At 33.8% G+C, this 26,395-nt stretch overlaps 2 protein-coding genes across 4 annotated transcripts in view; one reads left to right on the top strand and one right to left on the bottom strand.

Moving 5' to 3' along the window:
- LOC128871742 (dihydropyrimidinase) overlaps window positions 1–20,246 on the bottom strand; it is a 70,051-nt gene extending 49,805 nt beyond the window's left edge. For all 3 annotated transcript variants that reach the window (XM_054113764.1, XM_054113767.1, XM_054113765.1), the window contains exons 1-2: window positions 20,088–20,246; window positions 19,679–19,729 (exon numbers count right to left, since the gene is read on the bottom strand). The gene's annotated coding sequence lies outside the window, so the exon portion shown is untranslated. The remainder of the gene's footprint in view (window positions 1–19,678; window positions 19,730–20,087) is intronic.
- Window positions 20,247–23,516: 3,270 nt separating this feature from the next.
- On the top strand, window positions 23,517–24,768 carry LOC128857939 (protein KRTCAP2 homolog). Its single transcript, XM_054093798.1, has 3 exons — window positions 23,517–23,699; window positions 23,788–24,091; window positions 24,160–24,768. The coding sequence occupies exons 1-3, from the start codon at window positions 23,696–23,698 to the stop codon at window positions 24,296–24,298; spliced, it is 447 nt and encodes a 148-aa protein (XP_053949773.1). The 5' UTR covers window positions 23,517–23,695; the 3' UTR covers window positions 24,299–24,768.
- The last annotated feature ends 1,627 nt before the right edge of the window (window positions 24,769–26,395 follow it).

Below are 26,395 nucleotides of genomic sequence, written 5' to 3'. Positions count from 1 at the left end.
TTGGAGGGTACAAAAACTATAACAAAAATATTTGTATGCATTATTCGACCATATAAACAACCTACAGTGTGTAATTTGTCAGGTGTATTTCGTTTTTTTTTTTTTGTAGCACAGTGTAATTTATGTACATATGTATATTAATTTTCATTTTTCGTTTTCCGCTCCTTCATAATTTACTTATAATATTTCCTTTCGGCGAGTCAAACTAATATGAAATGATCATTGGTGATTATGGATATTTACATATGTATATACATATGTACCGCATAAGGCCTTTGCTTTCGTTCTCCAGCACTAAGGATGCCACAACTGAAACTATTCAGAGGGCACGACTGAGAAAATGACGGTTGGCCGTTCGATCTCATTATACTTAAATGTACTCATACCATCGGAGAGAGTGTACTACGTGCTGCTCCAGTATTTGAAGCAAATTCTCATCGCTTAGATAAAGTGCTGTCATTGCCGCGGTTTTTTGCGGCAACTTTCTAAATTTGCTTTACATATGTATAAGTATATGTAGACCATGCGATTACTGCAGGGTGAGTACCGTCGAATTAAAAATCGTTGAGTCTCAGAGAAATACAGATTTATTTGCTTATTTTAATATGGATAGAAAAAAAGGGCTCGAAGCGCATAGTGTCTGAAACGAAGCTCTATTCACCAATACTAAAGAAATGTTCTATTTCTGCCATGGAAAAGCTCCTCATAAAAATATTTGCCGTCCGGAGTCGGCTTGAAACTGTAGGTCCCTCCATTTGTGGAACAACATCAAGACGCACACCACAAATAGGAGGAGGAGCTCGGCCAAACACCCAAAAAGGAGTTGGTTTGCTTCCATAAGATATTGATTTCAGCCTGAAACTCAATTCCGATCTTATTAAAATTCTATTTGTCCAAAACAAGAAATTAAAAATAAAATAAAAAATACCAGAGCCCTGTCAGAGGAGGTCAATTTGAAGGAATAGAAGTTAAGATTAATGGAATTGGTTCTGATACTAATGGGTTGTTGATTAAATAAGCGTAGGTAAAAGTGCCTGAAGACCCCTAATTAAGTGATTTTAAAGAAGTCTCCAACGCTTCGGCCTAATAAACCAGCTAAGGGGTTCTGGGAGTTGTAAAGCCTGCCCAAAAAAAGATGTAGCTAGTTTCCCCATATTTCGTATTGCGCCTAACATAGAAAACATAGCATAAAAAATTCTGAATATTATTTAAGCTTTAAAATATTCTGTTAAGACCAACTATTTTGAAATTTAAAATCCCTTATTCATTTCCAAAATTTTTTTGCTTCGATTGTAATAAAAACATCCCATTATTTTGAAATTTTGTTGATTTTTTATGACCAATGTCTTTGATAACATAGTGGCATAACGCCAGCTGAAATTCATTAATAATTGCTTTTTGGCTTACTGGAAGATACTTATCCTTAAATAAAAACTCTAACCGCGTCTAATCACAAGATCTTGACTATCTATTCATATCGCCTCAGCAAAAATCAAATCATTTCGATAGCCGATTTCTACAATTTCTATGAATTGCGTGCTCGATAAAAACTCTATACGATCAACTCAAAAATAATTGCACTAAATTCAAAACACAATTTACAATACTTATCGATGCATCGGAATTTCCAAACTATAAAATGATGCTAACATAATCCGTTTTTGATGACATACAGTTGTGGATAAAACAATAGAGACTAATTATATTAATTTATATATAATTTCTTTTGCCAACCTTACATGGGGACAACTAAGTACTATGTACAAATCATTAATGGATATCACAACTCTCGAGAACACTTAGATGAGATTCGTAAAATCACGTGGAGCAGTTATAGTGCGTGGACAAAAATATAGGGTCGACGGCCTAAATAAATTGAATACTTATTTTGGTGATAAAAATATATACAGTTGGTATTTTTTGTCTATTTTAGTTTAGTAAATGCTATTATCAAGAAAAATATACATTAGTTTCTATGGGGCGTAGAAACCATATTAGAGAAGAGTGCGCAATCATTCCCGAATGAAGAAAAGAATCAAGGGAAATAGCTACAGCAAGTGGACCTTCTCAAAACATTGTTTATAACGCTTTATTGCCAATAAAAACGCTATCTAAAAAAGTGGAGAAGGTAAAATGATAAAAAAGGATAACGAACTTATTAAGCTTGCCTCAACCCGTGATCCTTTCAATGTACCTGAGGGAATAATTTTTAAGTACCTTCTCCTACTGTCGGGTGAAGATTAGTTGGAAAAAATTGTATAGAAGATCTTCGCGAAAGGTGCGGAGTAAAGGACTTTACTTGCAAAATCTCACAAGGATTGGGAGGCCACATTTCGCCGCGGTCGGACGAGAGCAAAATAAATTTACTTAAAAACGATGGAAAATCTTTCTTAAGACGACCAAACACTAAATCGTTTAACCCACGGTATGCCACTAAAATGTCTAAATATTGCAATGGTGGTATTATGGTTTGAAGACGATTTTCATATCATGGAATCGGGCCCAGATTTTCGAAGAAGGAAAACAAGCATACTCTTCGATTACTCAGGATGCAATGCTCCCCTTTACTAAGAGGCATATGCCTTTACAATGGATATACCCCCAGGGCAACGACACAAAACATACCTTAGCTTTGGCGAAAAAATGGATTTTGGACAACAAAGTTGAAGTAATGGGAAGGCCGGCGCAATCTCCAGACCTAAATCCTAAAGAGAAATTATGACAAAACGAATGCGTATAATCAATGAAGCCCAACCACCAAGATTAACTATGGGAAGCAATAAAAAGTGCCTGGTTCTCCATTCCACAGAAGACGTGTCAGGATTTAATGGAATCTATCCCTAAATTATGCATGACCATAAATACTTATCCAAGAGTGTTACATAACGTATTTTTTTAAATTATTTTCTTTTATTTTTATGTCCAATGCAATTTTTGCGTCTGTCTGTAAGTATTTTAATTCTTACAATATGTGTGTAGACTTTTTTGAACTTTTTTTAAAATATTTTGTTTAGATAGCGTTCAATGTGATATTCAATTTCAAATTTAATCAACAACAACGTCTTTCTCTTCTTGAGTCATAAAAAATCGTTATGAGTGACCCTATTGTTTTGCACCCAACTGTATGTATCCAAGAGTGATTTTAAATAATCAAAGGCAAAAAACTGATGGTAATAAAAACTTAATGCGTTTTTGATCATAAAATATAATTCTAACATTTTTGTTTTGAGTTAAAAAAAGATTATAGTACCAGTATTTTTAGCGATCTCTAACCCTTACAGTTTTAATGACTTGGGACTATCAATCAAATCGATTAAAAAGTCGTTACATTCAATTTCAATACCTTTCCCCCTAAATTTATAGTCGTTTACTTTAAAAGAAGTACAAAATTTATATGCTTTTCCAAACAATCCCAAACAAATATTGATTTCATAAAAATAAAAATAAATGCATTAGTATGCATTGGGTTAGGAGCAGGCGTGTCCCAATAGAATGCGCATTTACCATATTTCATTTCTTAAGTTGATTTTAATAGCTGCATGAAATGATTTTATAACACATAGTCTATATATACTGAACCAGCATAAAGATTGTTTGGTATCGAATAGGTGTGCTTCTGGTAAATTTAGAAGTAGCTCTTTTCCTCTCTTTCCCCTTTAAGCAATTGGTGTAAACTATGGCCTGCTGTGTATCAATTTCAAATACCCTGAATACCCTTTTCGATAGTTCCGAACTCATTATACGTAATGTATACATACATGATGGCGTTCAGGCAGTGATGCAGAATGTATTGAGAAATGCAAAAAAACACCAAGAACGTTCTGACTCTGTCCGATCTAAGGACTTTATTCAACAAGTGCAAGCGATCATTGATGAGGGCCCTTCAAAATCAATGAGGGCCCTTGTATGTGAGAATGAGTCTTATCGGTTTCTGAGGGTCTCATATGTCGTGTTGTCTATGAAGATCCTATGTCATGCGCAGAAGACAGTTTATGTTAGAGCAAACACGAGAACATCGAGTTATCCCATCAAAACGCTTTCTAAAGCAAATTAAACACCATGAAACGCTTGATCACACTTAGCTCCCCAGACCTTCATACCCTGGTTTACTACGTATAAGGTGTAGTAGAGCGTAAAACCAATAAGCATCCTCATAACGCCATTTCTTCTCTGAGAGCTGCAATTAATACCGATATGGTCAATGGAATAAGGAACATTTGGTTAGAGTATGTAATCTTTTCCCGCCGGATCGAGGACATTATTGCAGTTAATGGAAGTTTTATTGAATGTTTTTATAGATAGATAATACGTTAAAGTTATGTAAAAAATTCATGAAGTTCCATTAAGTTTTGTGCAAAACTATTTATTTTTACTCTCAAGTTGTTCTCAAATACAGTACGCACCCAGTATATGAGAAACAAATATTGTGCTATTGCCGCCTCGGTAGGATAGAGCATTGGCGTCCTATTCAAGTGGTACTACCAACTCGAGGTCACACGACTTCAATGCTTGGGAAAGACAAAAACATTTAGTAGAGTTTTCTTATTCTTGAATTTAATAAAAATGTTATATAATAATTAACATTATATGACAACATAAATGTGTATCGACTAATTCAAATTTTATGTCATATGTGTCAGGTTTAATATAAAAAATTACTGGCCTAAAACTTATAAGTATGAAATCAGTTAGCTTTAGAAATATATTATTTTATTGTATTCCAGTTCGTGACGAACAAGCAGCTTACTGCATCAGAAGTAGAGACATTCACACTTGAACTACCTGCGTACTGCAATTGTTTCGTCTCTTTTGAGCATTAAAATACTGAAAAGAAATTGTTTCACGGTGCAAATAGCTTTATTTAATTATCAATAAGACATATTAAACTAATGAAAAAGTTTTATATTTTGGTTTTTTTTTTTAAAAACTAGTTTTATAAAAACTAGTTGGAAAGGATAGAAAAGAGTTGAAAAGCGGAAAAATTATTAACAGTCCAGAAGGATGAGTATATCGACTCCATAAAAATATTTTTTGTTTAACAAAACGTACTTTCGTTTTACTCTATTATCGTTTTTTGAAAATGAATGACTCGCAATTCTGCTTTTTATTTTTTTTTTTTGCCTTTTATCAATGCAAAATGTATATTCGATGGATTAAAACAGTTTGAATTATTTCACAAAACTTTATTTGGAAATGAAATTGAATGAAAACTATAATACCATATATGGGTAAATATGCGATAAACGATCAAATGACTATTTTATTGCACAAGTGTCAAATATTATTGAGGCAAGACGTTAATTATATATCTTCCGATAGGATGATTAATTTTGCGTCACCTTGTACTTGTGAGGGACCAGACATTTGTTTCAATAGTTCAGGTTTTTCCTACAGGGTATGATTGCTATTTGTGGCTTGTGGCCCATGCATGTCTGCATTTCTTTTTCTCTAAGCAAACATGTATTTAGGTGTGAAAGTAATGTTTATTTGCTTGAAAACTCTCATTGAAAACAAAATTAAAAGCACAATTTTTATTATGCTGTATTTCACTCTTCGATGTTTTGTTTTTCCATGCACTCATAAAATAACCAACATAATGTTTTACTTCTTAAACAGTTTTATTTTCAATACGTACCGTATTTTCAATGCAATTATGTTAGTAATTTAAAGTATTTGTTTTAATTATCTTGCATTGTCAACTTGTGTGCACTCGTATTTATTGATTTTGTGTCATTATCAAAAGTAAATAAAGGAGTAATATCGAAAATGTTCGGAGCGTCATGGAGGTCAATATATGTATGAAGCTTTCGCAGAAAGTTATTTTAAAACTTAACACCCCGAAACAGAGCAGGATGAAACTGCTTAAATATTCCTGAATGTAATAAATGTGGGTAAGTAACGAAGCACTTCATAGATTACATTTTTGTCTCCAGCTAAATTAATCGAGTTACCATATCAGCACTCTGCGAATAGGAATGGAAAAATCTATACCGATTCTTGTCATTCGAAAATATGCTTTTCTTTTAGAAGACCAAATTATTGTAGATATAGGGGAGACTCCGGCCGCCGTAGCCGAATGGGTTGGTGCGTGATTACCATTCGGAATTCACAGAGAGAACGTTGGTTCGAATCTCGGTGAAACACCAAAATTAAGAAAAACATTTTTCTAATAGCGGTCGCCCCTCGGCAGGCAATGGCAAACCTCCGAGTGTATTTCTGCCATGAAAAAGTTCTTCATAAAAAAATATCTGCCGTTCGGAGTCGGCTTGAAACTGTAGGTCCCTCCATTTGTGGAACAACATCAAGACGCACACCACAAATAGGAGGAGGAGTCGGCCAAACACCCAAAAAGGGTGTAAGCGCCAGTTATATATATATACAATATATATATATAATATATGCGTGTATGTATGTACAAGTATATAATTTTATTGGATATATGGTACAAGGTGTGGTTTTGCATATACAGAGTGCCTTTGTTCGCCAGTCAAATGTATTGGATAGTGAAATACTCGTAACTACAAAAAGATAACAACACTGACTTTTATTTGAAAAGCGATGTATGTAAAGGTAATACATACATATAAACATAGTTGGATATGTGCATATGTAAACATAGGCATTTCACATTACAGCTGTTTATTTTCCCAAAAATATATTCACATACTTCACAGGCAAATTGCCAATAAATGTATAAATGCAAAGTACTACTTATCACACTCTGTAACAAAATAATTATAGAAAAAAGTTAGTATAAAAATACAAAATAAATATTATATTATAGCTATCAGTCGTTCCCTTCAAGGAAAGTTGCTAGCTTGATCCATTTCAAAATCTATTTTTTAAAAGTCGATTTCACAATTCATTTTTAAGCTGAGGTTAAATGGGAGTTAAGATTTTGAATTTCACTAACTATTTTTGTAAGGGAATCAAGTTGAAGTGATGTCAAGAAAGTCGGCGATTTAAGTTGTGATTATATTCGCTAAAAGGTTGATATTGTAAAGTAATGTTTTGAAAAGTAAATTAATTGAAATGAAATTGATGTCATTATCGTGGCAATGAGGAACTGATAAATACTTTTCATTGCGAAGAGCTAAATGAAATCATGACATCTACATAGGTACATAGAAGGCTTTTGAATACATGAGATAATTTCATGGAATTTTTTCCTTCTTAAGCTTAGTACTAACTTACATTTCACGTACAATGGCTGTGCCGTTCATTGCCGTGAAATATGCGTGGAATTTCATATGTATCTCACGGCAAAGTAGTACTGAGTTTACGTTGCGAAAACACCGCGCAACATGATGCCAGCAACATTTTTTCACACCTATTGAAATGCACATCCCATGCGAACTGTCAATTTTCACACAATTCGTTTGTGAGTGAAGTGCCTGAGTTTGAATACTCCGAAAATATAGCATTTTTAGCGCAACGTCTCGGAAAAGAGTATAAGTAAATCTTCTATATATACCGCCGACGGAACTCACCATTACTCGCATCAGGTATAAGTTTGAAAAAGAAACGGAACTATTCAAGATGTCCACAACCAGCATTTTGGGAGCCTACGGGCATCCACAAGCGCCAAATGAGAATAAAAACTACTAGAACTTATCGCGAATCTTCAAGAAAACCTGTCCAACAAACAGGGCGTGAGTTATATACATATATGTATACAGTTTGTCTCATAAATCTTTTCATATGAAAATATTTGACAAGTAAAAATGCTTGAAGTGGATCTCGAAAATATTGCTCATACATATTTATCAATTTTTATAAAATAACAATATAAAACAAAACAAAATATATCAAACATATTTTATTTTTCCACCATTTACGAAAAAAAGATAATTATTTATTTAAAGCGATTAATGCTGAAAACAGTGACCGACGTAAACGCAGTCCCCTGTCAGCTGTTACGATCAAACTAATGAGAACCCCATGTAAATGAAAAAATCCTTCCTTCCGTATCGTAAATTTTATCTCAGGTTTTTTAAAAATTTCCGTAGAACCCTGTCAGCTGATTGCTCTCTCACCACACAGTGTTGCCAAACAGTACATTTCGAAATCATTTACAAAATAAACTAAGAAAAATTATAATTTTTATTAAAATAACTTAAAAACACTGATGAACAATGTTAATTATAGATAAATGAACTATTTGCATTTGTTGGTTTTTGGCTTTGGTTTATTAAACAATGAAAAATTGTAACTGATAACGCGGATGTGTGAAAAAGTGTGTAAGCAAAAATATCAATGGCAACATTATTATTATTTATTATTATGTATTGTGTAAATATGTAACTAAAAGAACGCAGTTGTTCTCTACGGGATGAGTTTTTGTGCTCGTTAGGGGCTGCGGTAAGGCACTGCATACGCCGGTCACTTTTTTCAGAAAAAAAGCTATTAAAAAAGTATTATTGTTTCTCACCGTTCTGAGACACACTTCAACAAAATTTGTCGTAAAAGATCAAATAAATGTACAGGAATAGTTAATATTTGGTGGGGCCGCCCGATTGCAACCTCCTGGTCCGTGGTTTAGTTCTTTTCCCATTCTTCTTATTTGTTGTTTTTGTTTGTAGGACACATTTTTGTTACTTCCTTTTTTAAATGCAACTATATGAAAAAGGAATAATGTACACTATTAAAAAAAACTTTTTCTATCAATTGGGGTTTCGAACCTGTGCATTTCCGAATGGAGTCACGCACGCACCCTTTTGGCGTGAATTAGGCATTTCAAAATGGATACAAATGGGAATCAACTTGAACATTTGTCCTGACTAAATACATTACGATTTTACATATAAATATCATATTGAATTATCACCTTACTAAATTGGGAATATACTCCAAGGGAAATTGCCGGCATATCTTAAATATACATATCTTCTGTACCCGCTCTAATATATTTATCGATGTGCACAGCTACCTACTAATGCTCTGTACAGATTTGGCTAAATTGTTTCTATTTTCTAATTTCTTTTTACCAGAAATTCGGTTGTGTAACACAGTATTATTCAACGAATTTAGGCCCATAAAAACACATTTGTAGCAATACAAAGTAGTAATTGCATTTTCCGTACATACATATGTACATACATAAGTACATATGCATGCATACATGTTATATTATCGTATGAAGCTCATAAAAGTTGCGGCATGAAATATGAAATTACGCAGTTTGAAATATTCGCCACTAAACTGTTCTGGGGCTTAATAGTATGTATGTATTTAAGTCTTGATTAATAAATAATAATAATAGTAATAATAAAAATAGAATTAATTTTAATAAATAATGAAAATAAAGCATAAATAAAAATAAAGCAACCACGCATGAATGGATTTTTTCAAATATTTTTTTACTCAAGAATATTAATAAACATATCTTGGTTTGAGCCAAATCAGATGAAGAATGTTGGACAATAATGCCGAAAATATTTATGTACATATGTATGTAATTTTATTGCTTAACTGTAATTCTCTCTAATATAATGAAATAGAAATAGATTAACGGAAGCCAAGAAAACGTATATGTGTATGTGTGCATATTCACGAAGACCTTCACCTTTGCGAATCAACATCATGGGAAACACAACAAATGCAAGCCCACATACTATGTTCCAATAAATAAACAAAAACAATATGAACGAAAAACGAAAAATCTAAAACCTACTTACATACACGCAAATGCACTTTTCAATATATCCAGTAGAATAATTTAGAACTATTAAAACTGTATCTATTCTCCACAAATAACATTTCATGGGACAAGTAAAGAATAGATACGCACCATTTCCCAAAACAAAAAAAAAAAAAAATGAGATTCATATACATACTATGTTACACATGATTACTAAAAAAAATGTCTGTGCAAATATTAAAAATGGAAAAGATATCGAAGACATATTTTTAGACATAAGTTTTCGAGTAAGTTTTTTAGAAAGAATAAAATTTATAAAACAAAGATTACATAAAACGATTAATATAATTAAGTTATGCTTTAGCACCTGGGTGGTGCTACGACTACTTACATGCCTGTCAACTTCGATTATTTCTGTGATTTGAACGATATTTTCGACATTATCGACATTTTCTTTAACAGCAAAAATTCCTGAATGGAATCGGTGGAACCAAAATTGCTGTTACAGTATCGGCATCATGAACACCATTTACAATTTCAGCCTTTATCAAAGAAAATCTGTAAAATGTACCGAATTTTCACTTTATTGACTTTCATTGAGAACACCCTGTAACTCCCAACTGAATGGAACAAACAAAAAACAGCAAAAGAATTTTTTTTAGTGTGAAATGTCACCTTGACACCGAGCATAAACTTTAAATTTTTTAATCGATGCTTTACGAGATATCGATCACTACAGCCATCTATCGACCAAATAATGGATTTCTTTTTCTCCAAACCATTTATCTATTCTGACTTATTTAATGATGGCGGATTATTTTTAATCGAAATAGACAATGTCATCAAACATCGTACAGCCAGAATCAGCCGCTTATTTCGATGGTCAATTGATTGATTGATGTTATCTATAGAACAACCACCATTTATCTCTCTCAGGTGAACTGACATACATACTTTGGAAGCAGTACGCAAAACAGGCGCCCGTATTTTGCTTTTTGCAATTTTTTTTTGTACTACAGAGAAAACCAGCAGAACCAAGAAACATATCCAATAATATTTGATTTAGGTCACATCCATTTGAACGACTTGAAAGAGCTTGCGGATGCACGAAAAGTTCTTGTGCATCCATCCAATGTTGTGGCAGATAGTTTCATTGCAGTCATAATTGCAGGAATATATCATAACCTCCGGAAGCGTGTAAAACATGCATCCGTCCTTTGCATTATCTGATACCGCCAATATGAAGAGGACCAAAGTCTATTTCTCTCGAACCTATCGTATATCCTTCTGCACCATATATAAGTAATAGGCACTGTAGCATTTCGTTTGGTTCATCCCACAGCATCTGTTCTCCTTACCAAAAGTGGACCACTGGACATATTATAGCATAACCTCAACCTTCATATCAAGAAAGGTGAGGTTCTTACACATTTAAAGTAAGAATATATTTAATGTGCGATTTATTTGACGAGGGACTACCGCAATTGGTTGGTTACCTAAGAGAAGTGGAAGAAGAAGAATTATTGTCAGCAGGTATTAGGTAGTTTGATTGAACTATTCTGACTTCGGCTTGGATAATACTAAACAGTGGTCTTACTTATTTAACCAATAATACGTCAAGCTTGTAATTACTCAATTTTGGAATGCCGTTTGCTAGTTTGCCCGCCCTCATTCAGTGTTCAATATGATTTTTGTAAAATTAAATGATTGTCACATTTTCTAATTCCATTAAATAAATTAGGCCTCAGTGCTATATTGCTTACATGGAAAACAAGAATAATTTTGATGAGAAGTGGTGTAACCAAGTAACGTCCTTTCTCTACTGGGTATCATTGCAACTACTGCTACGCCCAGAACAATCACCGTTTCACATAGCACCATAAGATGTTTCGAATTGCTAAATTTAACAATTTAGTAATGCAAATTATACCTACACGTCAACACCAACAAGCCAAAGGGCCTTAACACTAATTAGCAGGTAAGTAACAAAATTCATCGTAAAACTAATCACAGTAGTTTATATAAAAGTACTGTACATTGAGTTAAAATTCAGTATAAATGCACACATGTACTTATATGTGCTTTTGTATGTATATGTGAATATGTACCTACACATGCAAGCAAAGCTTTCGGTAAATTTCGCTGCCACTAATCCAAACAACTATTTGATGAAGCCGACCGGCTTTTTCTTCTTTTTGTACTGAGAATACCAAATACTTAGTATTACCGTGAAAAAACATGCGCAGTGCATCGTACAAAATGTATAATTCTTGTTTCTAAATGAATTTCTTGGGGTTTATATACATATACATATATCTGCGCATGTATAATTGTCAAGGGCCCCCCAGAACACCTCACATTATGACGACACTATTACAAATTCGTGCACTGCTGTACACAGTCTGCCGAAAAAGTAAACAAATAAATACTATGAGCGAGCAAGCTTATATTAGGCCCCTTCGAATCGCCATTTCTCTGCTCGCTTGACGAAAAATTTACACGTGAAAACAACAAAAAAGTTGTCGGGCAAAATTCGCCGCTAGCGAGTATGGTCATACCTCATAAAACTGGTATAACTCACTATGTTCAATGCTGTCGACTTCATTTCAAGAGAGCTTCATTAGACCGCGTTCAACATTACGAATTCTCTTTTAGTGTTGCCCGTCGTGCTCCGACACCTTGCAATGGTTAGTTTTTAGTCTAGAGTCAACAACAACATTGAGAAGAACGAGAACACAAACGGTGTTGACAGAGCACAAAGTACCGTGTTGAAGCAGCAAGGTTTCAGGTGTTTTTTTCAAGCGGTATATTTATATACTAGCTTTAGCCCGCGGCCCCGCTCGCGTAGGAGTAGTTTTGAGGGATTTAGGATATGTACCAATATAAAAGAATTACAAAAAATAATTTCATAGAAAATAATTTTTATTAATAACCATAATATGTATTACAATACCCGGCATCCGTTGCTATGCCTCGTTGAATAAAATCCAAACAACCAATCAGAAAAATATCAAGCAAAATTATTTTTATTAATTTTCTATCTCAAACCGTTTTTGAACTTTGCATTTGGGTCATAGTTGAACAGCTTATGCGGATTATGAAGTCTAGAGTGTGCTATAAATAGTGGGAAATAGGAAAAACTAAGATTTTTTAGATTAAATGTAGGCAAATATTCGATTATTAGTGACGAATGAGAGTGGTGGCGCGGCCTGGGGGCTGTGGGAAGGGAGTTCCGTCATAAAAACATGCCTATAACCTTCATTGGGTGAAAATATGAATGTATAACCATTTTTACGTCATTTGGTGTTGTCGTTTCGTAGTGATGCGCGGACAACGTACAGACATTCACCTTTATAGTATAGAGATTTATTTATACTGGTTGCTTCATCTATTTGCCACTTGCGAACGCTTGGCGAATAGACGTATTATAATAGTAAAGTTGGTAGATACCCTAGAAGAAATTTCATATGTGTATAAAAGATATTATAAGATACAAGTAATCCTCCACTATTCGTAAATTTCCATCGACAATGACGTGCAGTATCGCCCACTTTCAAATTATCCGAAAGAAGAAACGAGAGGCCGAAATACGTGAGTGCGAGGAGCTTGAGATGCTGGCCAACAGGAACAACGCCCGAAAATCCTACCAGAAAGTTCGGCGGTTTACAGAAGGTTTTAAGACCGGGGCGTTTTCCTGTAAGAACAAAGACGGCGAACTGGTGACTGACGTACAGAGCAATCTTAAATTATGGAGGGAACACTTCTCGAACCTGTTAAACAGTGATACTAAATACATAAAATTACACTTTTGTGTTATCCAAAGTCGATGAAAAATTGTTTTCAGCGTTGTTATTTGGCAGACCCACCATTCATTTTTTAGCACTCGTAAAATATACACATTTAACGTAAAGCTTGTGATTCCTGCAACTAATTGCAGTTCCGAAGATATAGAATTAAAAACTTTGTGTAATAAAAACTCAGAAAGAGAAACAGTGCCAAGCAAATTGTGTGGCCTATCAGAATAACTTAGAATAACGAAAACGACATAAATGCAGATCCCAGCAGTGCTTTTAAAAGAGACGCGAGCAGGTGGGCAGAAGCTTGTAATATAACCTTCACAAGCTCTTCGAGCTTTTATTCATTTCATTTTAAGAATGAAGATTTTATATATTGTACATAAAATTATTAATGAAAGAGATTTTCTTCGAGAAGACGGGTGAATATTTGGCAGAAGCTACATTTTTCAGCAAAACTACATGGATTGGGATGGTTTAAAAACAAAAACAGAGTTTTTATCGAAAAAAATGTATTTAGTGAATGGGGAATTTGTCAAATTTAAATGAAAATCTATTAGCGAAAATCAAAATATACCTTTAATGGGGGAAACCCCAAAATAATGTTTTTCGTTTGTAGAACTCAGTTTCGTATTAATTTTTTGAATAAGGAACTTAAATCCCAGATACGCAAAATACTATTCTTCTTCTTAATTTGCGTGATACCCGCTTATGCGATTTTGACCGAGTTTAACAAAGTGCACCAGTTGTTTATTTCTTGTGCTAAACGGCGCCTGTTGGACACTCCAAGTGAAGCTAAGTCCTTCTTCACCTGATTTTTCCAACGCAGAGGAGGCCTTTCTCTTCCTCTGCTACCACCAGCTGGTACCGCATCGAATAATTTCAGAGCCGGAGCGTTTGCATGACCCAGCCAACGAAGCTGCTGGATCTTTTTTCGCTGCGCTATGTCTATGGCGCCGTAAAGCTCATATAGCTCATTGTTCCATTGCCTTCGATTCTCGCCGTCACAAACGTGCAAAAGTCCAAAAATCTTCCGCAGAATCTTTCTCTCATGGTCCAACCTTCCGTGTCATACGTTAGGTACTCAACAAAAAATTCTAACAGTGCCAAACCGCATCTCCGAGATGGCCAATTGACAACCCCGAGACGACTGATAACTCGATTACGAAATTTAGCGCACAAACGATGTCTTCATGTTCCGGCTACCAAAAATGTTTCCTGCAGAAAAAGGGGCTAATAATGCGCTTTGTCAGAAAAGATAATTTAGACTTATCTTCAATAAACGCACTGTTAGGACTACACAACATTGACTTTGGAAATAAGTTTGCAATGTTTCCCAAATGTGTTACCCTCACAAAAGATATTTTGATTCACATCCATAACAATTTGTGATTATTCGAATATGTATGTATGTCTTCTGCTTTGACATTTCCTTGAAAACATGTTTACCGTTTTATATATAAGATATGCGCCATATTGAGTATTCCAAGGTACAACTTCTGTTGGTCCTGAGGAAAAAATCATACTATTTATACACTGATTGACCGATTCTCATTGGGTATTAAAATAAAAAAAGAAGTAAACTTATATGAATTTTCCATTGATTACAATATAATTATTATTAAAATTATCTTAGATATGTGCACGCTTCTCTTTTGCACTCACTGTGGGTTGATCTAAAATTGTTAACAAATGTAAAAATAGAATAAAATCGAAACACCAAATCACATTTGCGCGCGGCTACCACATGAAAGATTTCCCACCGGCTTTCCTTTGTGGATTTCATATAAACATTTGAACTGAAGAAAAAAGAGATGAGAGAATCAGCATAGTTCTTATTTAGTATGTATATAACACTGCGTTACAAAAACGAGCTCTTTTTCTATCCTATGAACCAAATCTACTTTTTCGGAAAGGGGAGAAAAAATAAAAATACACGAAGGTCACAAAAGAGATCAGCATTACACTGAATTTAAGTGGAAGCCGCGAACATGCTACAAAGTAGCCGTAGAAAGTATAGAAAATCTACCATTAGTGCAGCCATCTCAAATCATTTTGCCATCACTACACATTAAGCTCGGTGTCGTATCAAATTTTGTTAAAAAACTGGATCGTGAGGGCGAGGCGATTGCAAGTTTGCGCAATATTTTTCCGAAACTGAGCGGCGCAAAGATTCATGCAGGTATTTTTTTTACGAAGGCTTTTAGTAACTTTATTTTTTTAATGATGTGTATAATTTAAGGTGTTTTCAGTGGTCCGCAGATAAAAAAAATAGTTGCAAGTTATGAATTTTCATCAAAATTGAATGCTATCGAACAACGTGCATGGAAAGGCACAGTTGCTGTTATTGAGCAGTTTCTTGGCAACAAACGAGCAGACAATTATAAAAATATTGTTGCAGAAATAATTTCGGCATATGGCGAAATGGGCATATTATGTCGCTAAAGATCCATTTCCTTCACAATCATTTAGATTGTTTCCCTGATGATTTAGGAGCTTGTAGCGATGAACATGGCGAAAGGTTCCATCAGGACATTGCGGCTATTGAAAAGCGCTTTAAAGGACAAGACATTACGCATATGCTTGGCGAATACTGTTGGTCTATTTGTCGCGATACTGACACAAATGCTTACAAACGCAAAAATAAAAGGCCTAAGTTTCTTTAAAAGCATTAAAATTTTTTAATGTAACAATTTTTAATTTTAACATAATAAAATTAATAACAAAAATTCGGGGTTTTATATCTCTATTGTAATGCGGAGTGAAATACCTTCCTTTTGATACCCACATCGGCATATCTCATGCAATTTTTTTTTTTAATTTCGAACAGGTGGCAACCCTGTGAAACATTGTTAGTGGCAACACCTAGGTGAAAAGTCTAGAAATGTGATACACTATCTGTGTGCCCGATTTCATTCAAATCCGTTAAGCTAATCCTGAGATCGTGTGGCTATACAGATATGCATGTATTTTTTCCCCCGGGCCGGAGTTTTCAGAAGGGCCCGGACTCGAGGGTAATTCCAAGAAATTTTCTGCTTGAAAAAATATAGTAAATAATACTTCTACCAGAGTTCCGTCACAGACTTTTTTTGGTGTCACCATATCGAATGTTATGATCACGATTACTAAGAATAAATATAATATAATATGGTGATACAAAAGTGTATATTATTGAGCTCTTATTAAAAGGGAGCATTTTATGCTACTGATTTATAAGGTAATTAATAATTATAGTGATGATTAGATTAAATTTAGATAGTTGTATTTTAAATGAAGACCAATTTTGAAACGTAGTTATTCTTTAAAGCAATTTGTCCTTACGTTGATAAAGAATTAAATGTAGAGATAGCAATAATACTTTTTAGAGACTAGAAATTTTTGATTTTTCACTGGGTATGTTATTATATGAATAATTTTTTAAATTCGTTTCCCCAGTCAATTTCACACTTTTATTTTATTTTTTTATGTGTCGGGAACTAATGCGTGGCCCCTCTTAAGAAAAGTTTGCTGTGTGAAATAACGTTACATTCTGGTAATCTTGTCAATTATTTTGAGTTTAAAACTTATACGTTGAACAAGTGAACACAGTATCGGTTGCCGGCGCCGAAAGATCGTTCAGCGCTTTATCAAGGATCAAAGAATACCATCGTTCTTGTTCAACTCAGAGTCGTGTAACAGGATTGGCAACTTTGTATTTGGAATCTTGAGCATCGTGGCAGTCGTTTTCAAATATTTGTAAGGTTTACAAAATGAATAAAAAATTTTAACTTTTTTCAGCTGCGTTTTTGATTTCAGATCTGCTGAAGAGTTTTCTAAAATTCATTTTAATCAATATTTCATAATTAATTCTATCAAAAATTTTATCAATGAGTTTTTCAATGTTTAAATGTTATATCACTATAACATAATACGCATTTTGATAAATAAAAAAAATTTGAAGGGGCCCGCATCTCAAGTTTCCCCCGGGGTCAAGTTTCCCCTGCCCTGGAGGCAGGATTTAGACATTACATTAAAAATATGCATTGAAAAATATTCATGCGCTCTTCCATACATATTTTGAATGGGAATTATTTATCTGTCTAGTATTTATGCATCATTGTGTCTCTATCTCTGCACTAATGCTATCTTGAAAGTATTACCCCGGATAGTTTCGTTTGTAATAAATTAATTACAGTACTATCTCGATGTTAGGGGTCGTCCGGATTATGGGGGTGCCCGGATTATAGATGATTTTTGTTTTTCAACTAAACGTTGTTTTTTTGAAATGAACAGATATATGTATGTACATAAATAGTTTTATTAAATACAGTACAATCATACTTACATAATAATATGTACATCTGTACATAATCAAACATTTTTTTTATTTAGTATGTACTATTTCATTTCACATTTAGTCGCGAATTTTCTAATGGCATCACGTTTCTTTTTTATGTCAAAAACAGTAGATTTGTTGACACCAAATTCTGTTTCAAACCATCTTAATGATTTTCCTTTATCAAGGAGATCTAAAATTTCACATTTTTTCTGAAGAGTAAGGGTTTTATGAGCCCCTTTATTAAATTTTCCACTGCTCATAATAATAATGCCCACTCAATTCACTTTGTCACTAAAGAATAAACACAACGCGTGATTTATGCTGTTGCATTTCGTATACATATATTGTTGTTAAAGTACTGCTATTTTACGAAAAACTCACAAAGCAAATTAAAAATTAAAATACATATGTATGTACATATTGCGAAGCAAATTTGAAAAATGTCCGGATTATAGAGTAAAAAATGTTAAACTGTCCGAATTATGCAGTTGTCCGGATTATAGATGTGACCGGACTACCGCGTGTCCGGATTATCGAGATAGTACTGTATTTTGTTGACAGCCGAGCGAATCGGGTCGTAGCGCTCAAACCACATATTGTCAGCATTCATTCCACTTAAAATTCTCCATTTGCTAATTACAGATCGGGCCTATTGGCTGTGCACGCAGTAAAATATCTAAAATTTTAGTCTTCTTCAGGGTAATTGTATACATATTTAAAGCATACATCCATTGTTTGGCTTCCAGAGCTCGAATTTGAGTGTGTGTGAGAGACCAACAGTTTTATGCCACCTTTGAACGAAATATGCTTTTTTATGGAAAGCTTTTTCAGCATTCAATGAAACAGTTGGCACGAACCACAAATCCATTCATTGATCGCAGTGGATTTTAATTATTTGTATACAATCCTTGAACGAAATCGGGTGGATTTGAGTAAATTTCAGATTTTTCATCAAAAGAGATAGAGTCGAACTTTAGCAGTTGGTTGCCTAAAGGAACTCAAACTTGAAAGACCCTGTGTATGTGAAAAATCAATTCCATGCACATTTCGCATCACTGCTTGGATGCCAATACGCGAATATGGCCAAACTTTCTGTTTAATTACATAATATTTGCTCATAAATGCTCATGTTCATCGGTATATATTTATGATAATCACCAGTCCTTAGTGACTGCATTCGCTTTCAGTTAAAGAAGTGTTAACTAGGCTTGATTTTTCCATTTAAGTTTGTTAAATCAATACTGGCGTCTTTGGGGCGTAATACAGCAACAAAGCAGTCTATTGCCGCTGCTGCATAAAATACACACGCACTCACGCATACGACATACATGCATGCCTTCATATGTATATAGACACATAATATGTACATTGAATCCGAAAGGATGGGACAGTGTTGAGTTGGGGCATTCGAGATACATACAAGGTGGGGTGGCTGCCTTTGAAGGAAAATGCGTTTGGGCGACTTAAAACCGCAAACTCGCCTCACCGCTTTTGGGGTCAACCGTTCGAAGAATGTGCTCCATATGCGGTATAACTCCATGATAAGCATTAGTTTTGGTGTTTGATATTGTGACACCAACACCAACCAAGCAGCCAACGAAGAAAGCAGAGCCATTGGCAATGTCGAATATGTTGTTGACTGTGCGGTTGCCTACTGAAAAGGTATCAAATAACGGTGCAACATAATACGACAACGAAAAAGGCGTGTCGACATAACGCAAAAATCTCGCAAAACTGCAGCAGTGGCGGTTAATAAATTGAATTGAAAGCAAGTAAATGTTTGAAGTGGTACATGCTCAATGTGGCCGTAAAAAATGCGTGTTTATCAAAAGTTAGTTATTGCCATAAAATGCAACTTTTTATACTCACTTTTAATGAGTGCAAGTTCATTAAAATAATTTTTTAAAAGAGGAATAGTAGGCTTACCTTACTCTCAACGTTCAATTTATCGTAAACGGCTAACGGCTGTACAATATCCTGAAAATGCAAAATATGTTGTTTCAGATTCACTTTTTGTTTCGCAATTAAAGAGAAAAGCTTTTCTTTTCAATTCCTATTATATCAAGGCATACAATTTCCACTTAATTTTCTTTCGCACTTTCCCTTCCGAAAGCCGATTTTCTCAATTTTCGCTTTTTTATTTCCTAGTACACTTATTTTTCGGACATACAGATTTTCCAATAAAAATCTACTGTAGAAAGTTCGTATAGATACACTTTACCGCGCACTGTGTACATACACTTCACTCTCTTCTGATTGTTCTTGAACCCTAGCATGTATTTCCTCTATGCACTCTACCGACTTCCTAATTCCACTTGAATATGGTGGTACTCACAGTGTTTTATTCGATTGATTCGTAACGGTCTATTCCGGCACAAACTCACAATATAAAATATGAATTAAGAACTTTTTATAAAATTCTTAGCAAGCCACTACTTGTAGTTAAGTCGAAATGTATCAAACACGCTCACGTTTTAAACTCAACTGATTTGTTAATTTCTTGGCAATTGTTATGTGGCTATTGTCGGCTATTGCTACATAGTTGCTCTTCTGCCACTGCTCTGGTCTCATTTCCTTAGCCAGCAGGTGGTGGTTGTGAATGGGCTGAGAGCACTAGTGATGTGACCCCGAAATAGGATGACTTCTTATATTGCTAATATCACAAATTCTATTTCATTTCACTTCGTGAATTCAATAATAATCCCTTGGGACTCATTGCGTTTTTTTAAAGTACAAACATATATTTGTACGAGTATTTTTTATTTTAAGCCACCTTAAAGTGTACAGTTCCCATTTTATACTCCTATGAAATTCTGAGTTATTAGTTATTTATTCTTCCTAATATCCCACGCATAAAGCATGTAATAAAAGAAATAATTAATTTTGCTATAATTGTGGAAAATTCACCAATAAAAGACATGCAAGAAAAGATATCCACAAATATCGGTGATATTTTTAGAATTACAGATTACGAAGAAGAAGTGAAATTATTACATATACTTATAAAGTAAAATATACACTTGTACTGTTGCGTTCCACAGAAATAGCAACATTATTACAGTTTACTTAAAACCCAAAAACTATTAAGTGGGTTTTCAAGTTCTAGCTCAAATTTAGGGTAAAGCCCTAGGAAACTTTCCAATTAAATTTTAGTTATAAATATTTAAAACTCCTTTGGATGATTTCGGATATGGTGTATTCCATTATATCTCAGAATTTCATACAAGTATAAAATGGGAACTGTAAACTTTGAGCTGGCGTAAAATAAGAAAAAATACTGATACAAATATTTGGTAATGTTCTTATTTTACGTATACTATTGGAAAAATTCCATGAGCCCCAGATATTAATTTTTTTTTCATTTGTTACCCAATATTATTATCGAATTCACGAAATGAAAAGAAAATTAAGAGTATACGTGAATCAGTAAAAGGTAATACTGCGAATATATTTTTGAGAGTTATGAGATAAGTAAAGTTTCATTAACCCTCTCGGCTACAGTAGGAGAGCAGTTTTTAACAATCGCAAGCTATAATATGCATATCAATTTTAGATAAGTTATTGCAAAAAATTTAAGAAAAAATTATAAAAGATTGCAGGCAGGAGGCACAAATAGAAAATGACAATATATTACTATTACTTTGTTTTCTGGAATATGATTTTTCTAGAATATCAAATATTGTTTTTTTTTTTTTTGCTGTGAATTACTTTAATGTCTTTTTTTTTTATTACAGCATCCATGCGCTTTCATAGAAGGCAGTACAACAAATGTATCCATGCTATTTGCTAAGGGCTTTTTAAAAAGGGGCGGTCGCCGTAAACAAGGGAGTGACAATAACTCAATTTGTCTCGGATTCGAGTTCAAGTGGATATGAAGTAACGAGAGACACGTTTTTCAGGTGGTTGTGACCTCTGCGCAGGCAATGGTAAACCTCCAAATGTATTTCTTTCATGGAAACGTTTTTCATAAAAAAATACCATTTGGAGATAATAAAAAAGTTTTGGCCTTCAATTGTTATATGGTCCATTAAAGCCCTAACAAGGGATGTACATGTTCGCCTTTCACTTTTTTCCAATAATAGAAAGCACGTACATAAACATATTTATGTTAGTTTTTAGGTGTATATTCGACCGACGATTTTTCAACACACTTGACCACACCTAGTAGTACATTATCACCCCATCGGTATTCATTATTGGATTTGAATTTACTACATCGTGTTTATACAAAATGTTCTATAAAATAAAAAGTTATATAAAATGGATATAAGCATCAAAACAGCTAGCTTGCTTGGCGACATCGTCTCTTTTATAAACCAAGTAGTTAGGCTAGAACAGAGAAATTGAAATTTGTTTCCACGACAGTCGGTTCTACGTTACCGAAACGACCCGGATTTATATCCGGCTAAGGACTGTCACTCCAGCAGCATTCACCGTATGTAAGTATGGGGAATGTTTATGCTGCTACAACAACAACAACAGAGAAATTGCACTCGCGTCACTCTACCAAAATTTATGAGCGACTTTTACAAACTATAAACCGATTAATTCCAAAATAATCCAAGTTTGAAAGATTCTGTGGGAATTTATAAATTTTTTTAAGGATTAAGAGGTCACTTTTTAACTTTACTTTTCTGAGCTCTCAGCTTAAGATCAAATTATTTACAACAAAGGCGATTCGGGCTTCGCATCACTACTCGTCACTAACTTTGTGTTGCTGCTCTACTCTTTCACATAAGTGTGTCATTTGACATCGGCAGTGAAATCCAATTCGAAGAGATTTAATAGTCACTTAGTCAAGAGAGAAAGAGAGTTTTGAAAATAAGCATGCTATCATTTCGCTCTTTGTTGATAAACTCTTATCAATTGCATTTTTTGTCAGTGCTATCAATTGTTTTTGTTTGGTTTTTGGTGAACTTTTTTGCGAATTAATTTTTTAAATTTTATTTCTCCTTTATAAAATAGACATAAGGTACAAATTTTGAAGAACTTGAACGTTTTATCTTTGCTGTTGAATGTTACTCTTTAGATATTGTGTTAAGATTGGTAGATTCATGAAATTTAAAAATGATTTGTTTAATTTAATAATCGTTAAAATTTTACTAAAACATTGAGGGTTAAATATACTTTTTTATTGAATATGGTACACCATATTTTTTCATTTAAAAATAATATTGAAAAAAATTGCTTCGACTAAACCTAAAAAATATTGATTTGTGTAAATTTGAGAGGAACCCCGTTCAACAGCGGCCAAGAATGTGTGCACAATTATATGCGCATAGTCGTAAATCAGGGTGCCTCACTAAGTAGCAGTTTTTCCACCGGTTTCCCTGCCAGCTCACATAAATTTTAATAGTTTTCAGATATTTTTTAGCAGAAGTCTTGTAATTGTATAATTCCTTTGGGAAACAGTACAGTTTATTTTATATGGAGAGTGATGAGCCCTAATATACATACATATATACATATAGATACATATACACATATTTTATATAAATTCTTTTTTATGTCAAATTATCCACTGAGCACGAACAGTTGAAATAATTTAAAATATACTGATAGAAAAAGCGCCTACTTCCGTTAGGAAATTGTATTTCTTTCCGCTTCTTATTGATATTTCAAACGGAATCTTTATCGATATGAGTTGTTCATTGCACTAAAACCGGTTCACTACCTTAACATTGGAAGTTTCAATCAGTACTCAATTGGTAAAATCAACCGGAGCTTAACTTTGATAATCACACTTCCTGCGCCGACTCCGTGCAGGTGACATATGGTGACGTTTTCGTCATTTGAAGTTATTAATTGTTACTACTGTTATTGCTACTTGTTTACAAAGGACAAAGACAAAAGGCAAAGGAATTTCTAGCTTGATATTCAATTTGCGAATATCTGTTAAAATTTTAACCACCGGCATTTGTTAGCAAACGAAGACAATCAAATATGGGTAAGTTTTGTGAAATGGCTAACATATGGTACTACAAGCATTTGCATACACTTGTACGTATATCGATTTTCATTTATCATCGAGACAGCAACGAAAGCAAAAGACGGCGGCAGTCTACTTGTGTCGGCGGTTTTCTCCTGCATTCTGAGTTTGGTAATATTCTTCATGATGCGTTTTTATGCTGAGTGGATTGCTACCTCACAGATGCATGCTATAGTGATTGCTCTCATTGGCGCATTGCTACTTCTGCTCGCACTCGCTACTGTCTCCAGATCTGTGATTTTGGTGTTTGGTAACGAGTTCCATGCTAAATTCATACCCGATATAATGGCGTGTGTGGCACTTGCAGCGGCTGCATTCGGTGTTGTGCATCGTGTTTGCACCATAACTTGGTAAGCTAATAATCGTTATGGTAATATGTTGAAAAATTTTGTTTTATCAATTGGTGATATTTAAATAGGATTCTCTTTGGGATTGTGGCAGTATATGTAGTTAATCGCATCTTCAACAAATTTATTGAAAAAGCATCTATGCCAGAAGGAATGTCACCATGCAAATCCGAGAAAAAGAAGAAAAAGATAAAACGCCAACGCATATAATGAATTTAATTAATTTTAGCAAAGCGATTATTGCTTTAATAGTAGTTTACTTTATTCCAAACAAAACTTTTTTGTGAGTAATTTGGCTCTGGCTTTGGGCTTTAAGATTCAGTACGGACAGATACTTTTGAAATAATATTTTACTACGAGAAATTTGTAGAGTTTGTAAAGCTTTTAAAGCTGCGAATTGCGGGTTTTATACAATAACTATGCAAAGAGAACAAATAATGAAATTTTTATATAAACTTAAAAATTTAGCACAAAAAAATACTATAAAAACGTGTCAAATTTGAGAAACTTAAAAAGCTTTAAATTAAAATTAAAAAAAAAAAATCGCGAGGCCAAACAATGCCTTTTTGCAAATTTGTCTAAATCAATATAAAAGTTACACTATATCTATGTATGTATTTAGCATTTACTAAATTCAATATACACAAAACATCCATATTATATATTTTTATTCAAACAAATTTGATATACATAAATACATTACTTACTTACAAGTATTGATATACATATACATATATTTCTATTTAAAATAACATGTAAAATGTTTAAATTTGCATCTTGCTGGCTTAAGTAAAATAAAATACATTTTTATCATTGGCAAATGTTTATATAAGTGGTTATAGTCTATTTAGCTATTTTCTATGTTTCCTAATGTAAATCTTTAATACTGCATATATTGTATAGCAATAATATAATCTCATAGTACAGACGATAGTCCGATCTGCGAGTATATGTAGGAGGTTTATTAAAAAACAATATTTAAAAATTTCTTGGGTTATGTGCACACAAATTGTTCTCAATCAGACGTTAAAACAGAACAGGAAATTATAAATACGCATGTATGTATAGGTGCTCCATGAGTATACCACATATGTAACGGTATTTTTAAGCGCATATGCATTTGCGCTAACAAACACAACGCGCATCGAAAATTGCCTATAATCCGTATAACATAATATCAAATTAATATTTATTGCAGGAAATTACGAACTGAAAATGCAGGCAGTAAGGAAAGTTTTCAATTAATAGAAAGATACGTATTGATACATATGCATGAAGCAATAAGCAAATGTGATATAAAATACCTAATTTTTACCCTGTGTCGGCCGCCTTGTCCGAATTAAAAAAAAAATGTACTCAAAGGCATAGAAAGGAAAACTTCTGCTAAAAAGTTTAGAAGGCAATACCGTTTTTTTGTTCCCCAAAGACAAAATGAAAAGAAAAGATTGGGTAAAATCGCGCAGCACCAGGCGAAAAGATTTGCGGATTATAACTTTTTAGCAATGGTTTGCGAGATCGGGCCAGATCGGAAGAGGGCGAAATTGTCTAGTAATGCCTATCGAAAATTGGCATTGCGGAAATTAAGCAAAAATGGCCCATCCTTTGGTTCACGCTTCTGTGCAAATCCTTTACTGATTGTCATGTGCTTCACCTGGTACATATAGGCCTTTTCCAAGAATGATAGAGAAGAAGATTGCGCCTTCCGAATTCGCCGTGCCGTAAGAGTCCACCAATAAACAAACAAAAGGAAGGGGAGTTACTTGTTTCTGAAGAATAAGAGTAGTTGAAAGCAATGGAAACAGCCAAACACAAGAAATTATACACATATACTCATACTTTCTAGTGACGGCGTCTTCCGGATAAAAACGCAAAAACTGCATTTAGAGTCTTTATATTCATTTGTGCTTTAACAATTAACACGCGGCACTTCGTTTGCATTAGTTTGTTTAGTTTTAATCTCACAAATCACAATATTATCAAGCCATTCACTGAATCTTCACAAACATGTAATTTTTCCTACTTTTGTTTGTTTTGTATTACGAAGGGAGCTGACGTCAGACTTGTCAAAATCGCAAAAAATAAAGTAACTGTTTTAAACTGTTAATGGCGCCACCTCCACTACTCAAATCGCCTTGGCTTTAATGCAAATGCATTCAAATGCCAAAGATATTTATTTAGTGAAAAAAGAGGTTGTCTGTAAAATCGGTTTACAGACGATAGTTTAACGTGACAATGTCATAAGAAAATAATTATAGAATGATTGCATTTTTCAAAAGAAAATTTAATTTTATTTGTTTGATAGATATT

Source organism: Anastrepha ludens, chromosome 2 (genome assembly GCF_028408465.1).
Source record: "Anastrepha ludens isolate Willacy chromosome 2, idAnaLude1.1, whole genome shotgun sequence".
Taxonomy (NCBI): domain Eukaryota; kingdom Metazoa; phylum Arthropoda; class Insecta; order Diptera; family Tephritidae; genus Anastrepha; species Anastrepha ludens.
Note: the sequence above shows the minus strand (reverse complement) of the source record. Positions and strands in the feature narration are given on the sequence as shown.

What these genes read in the sequence shown, in the direction of transcription:
- LOC128857939 (XM_054093798.1), top strand. An exon ending in CGTGTTTGCACCATAACTTG is followed by an intron (nt 24,092 to 24,159) that starts GTAAGCTAATAA and finishes ATATTTAAATAG; the next exon opens with GATTCTCTTTGGGATTGTGG.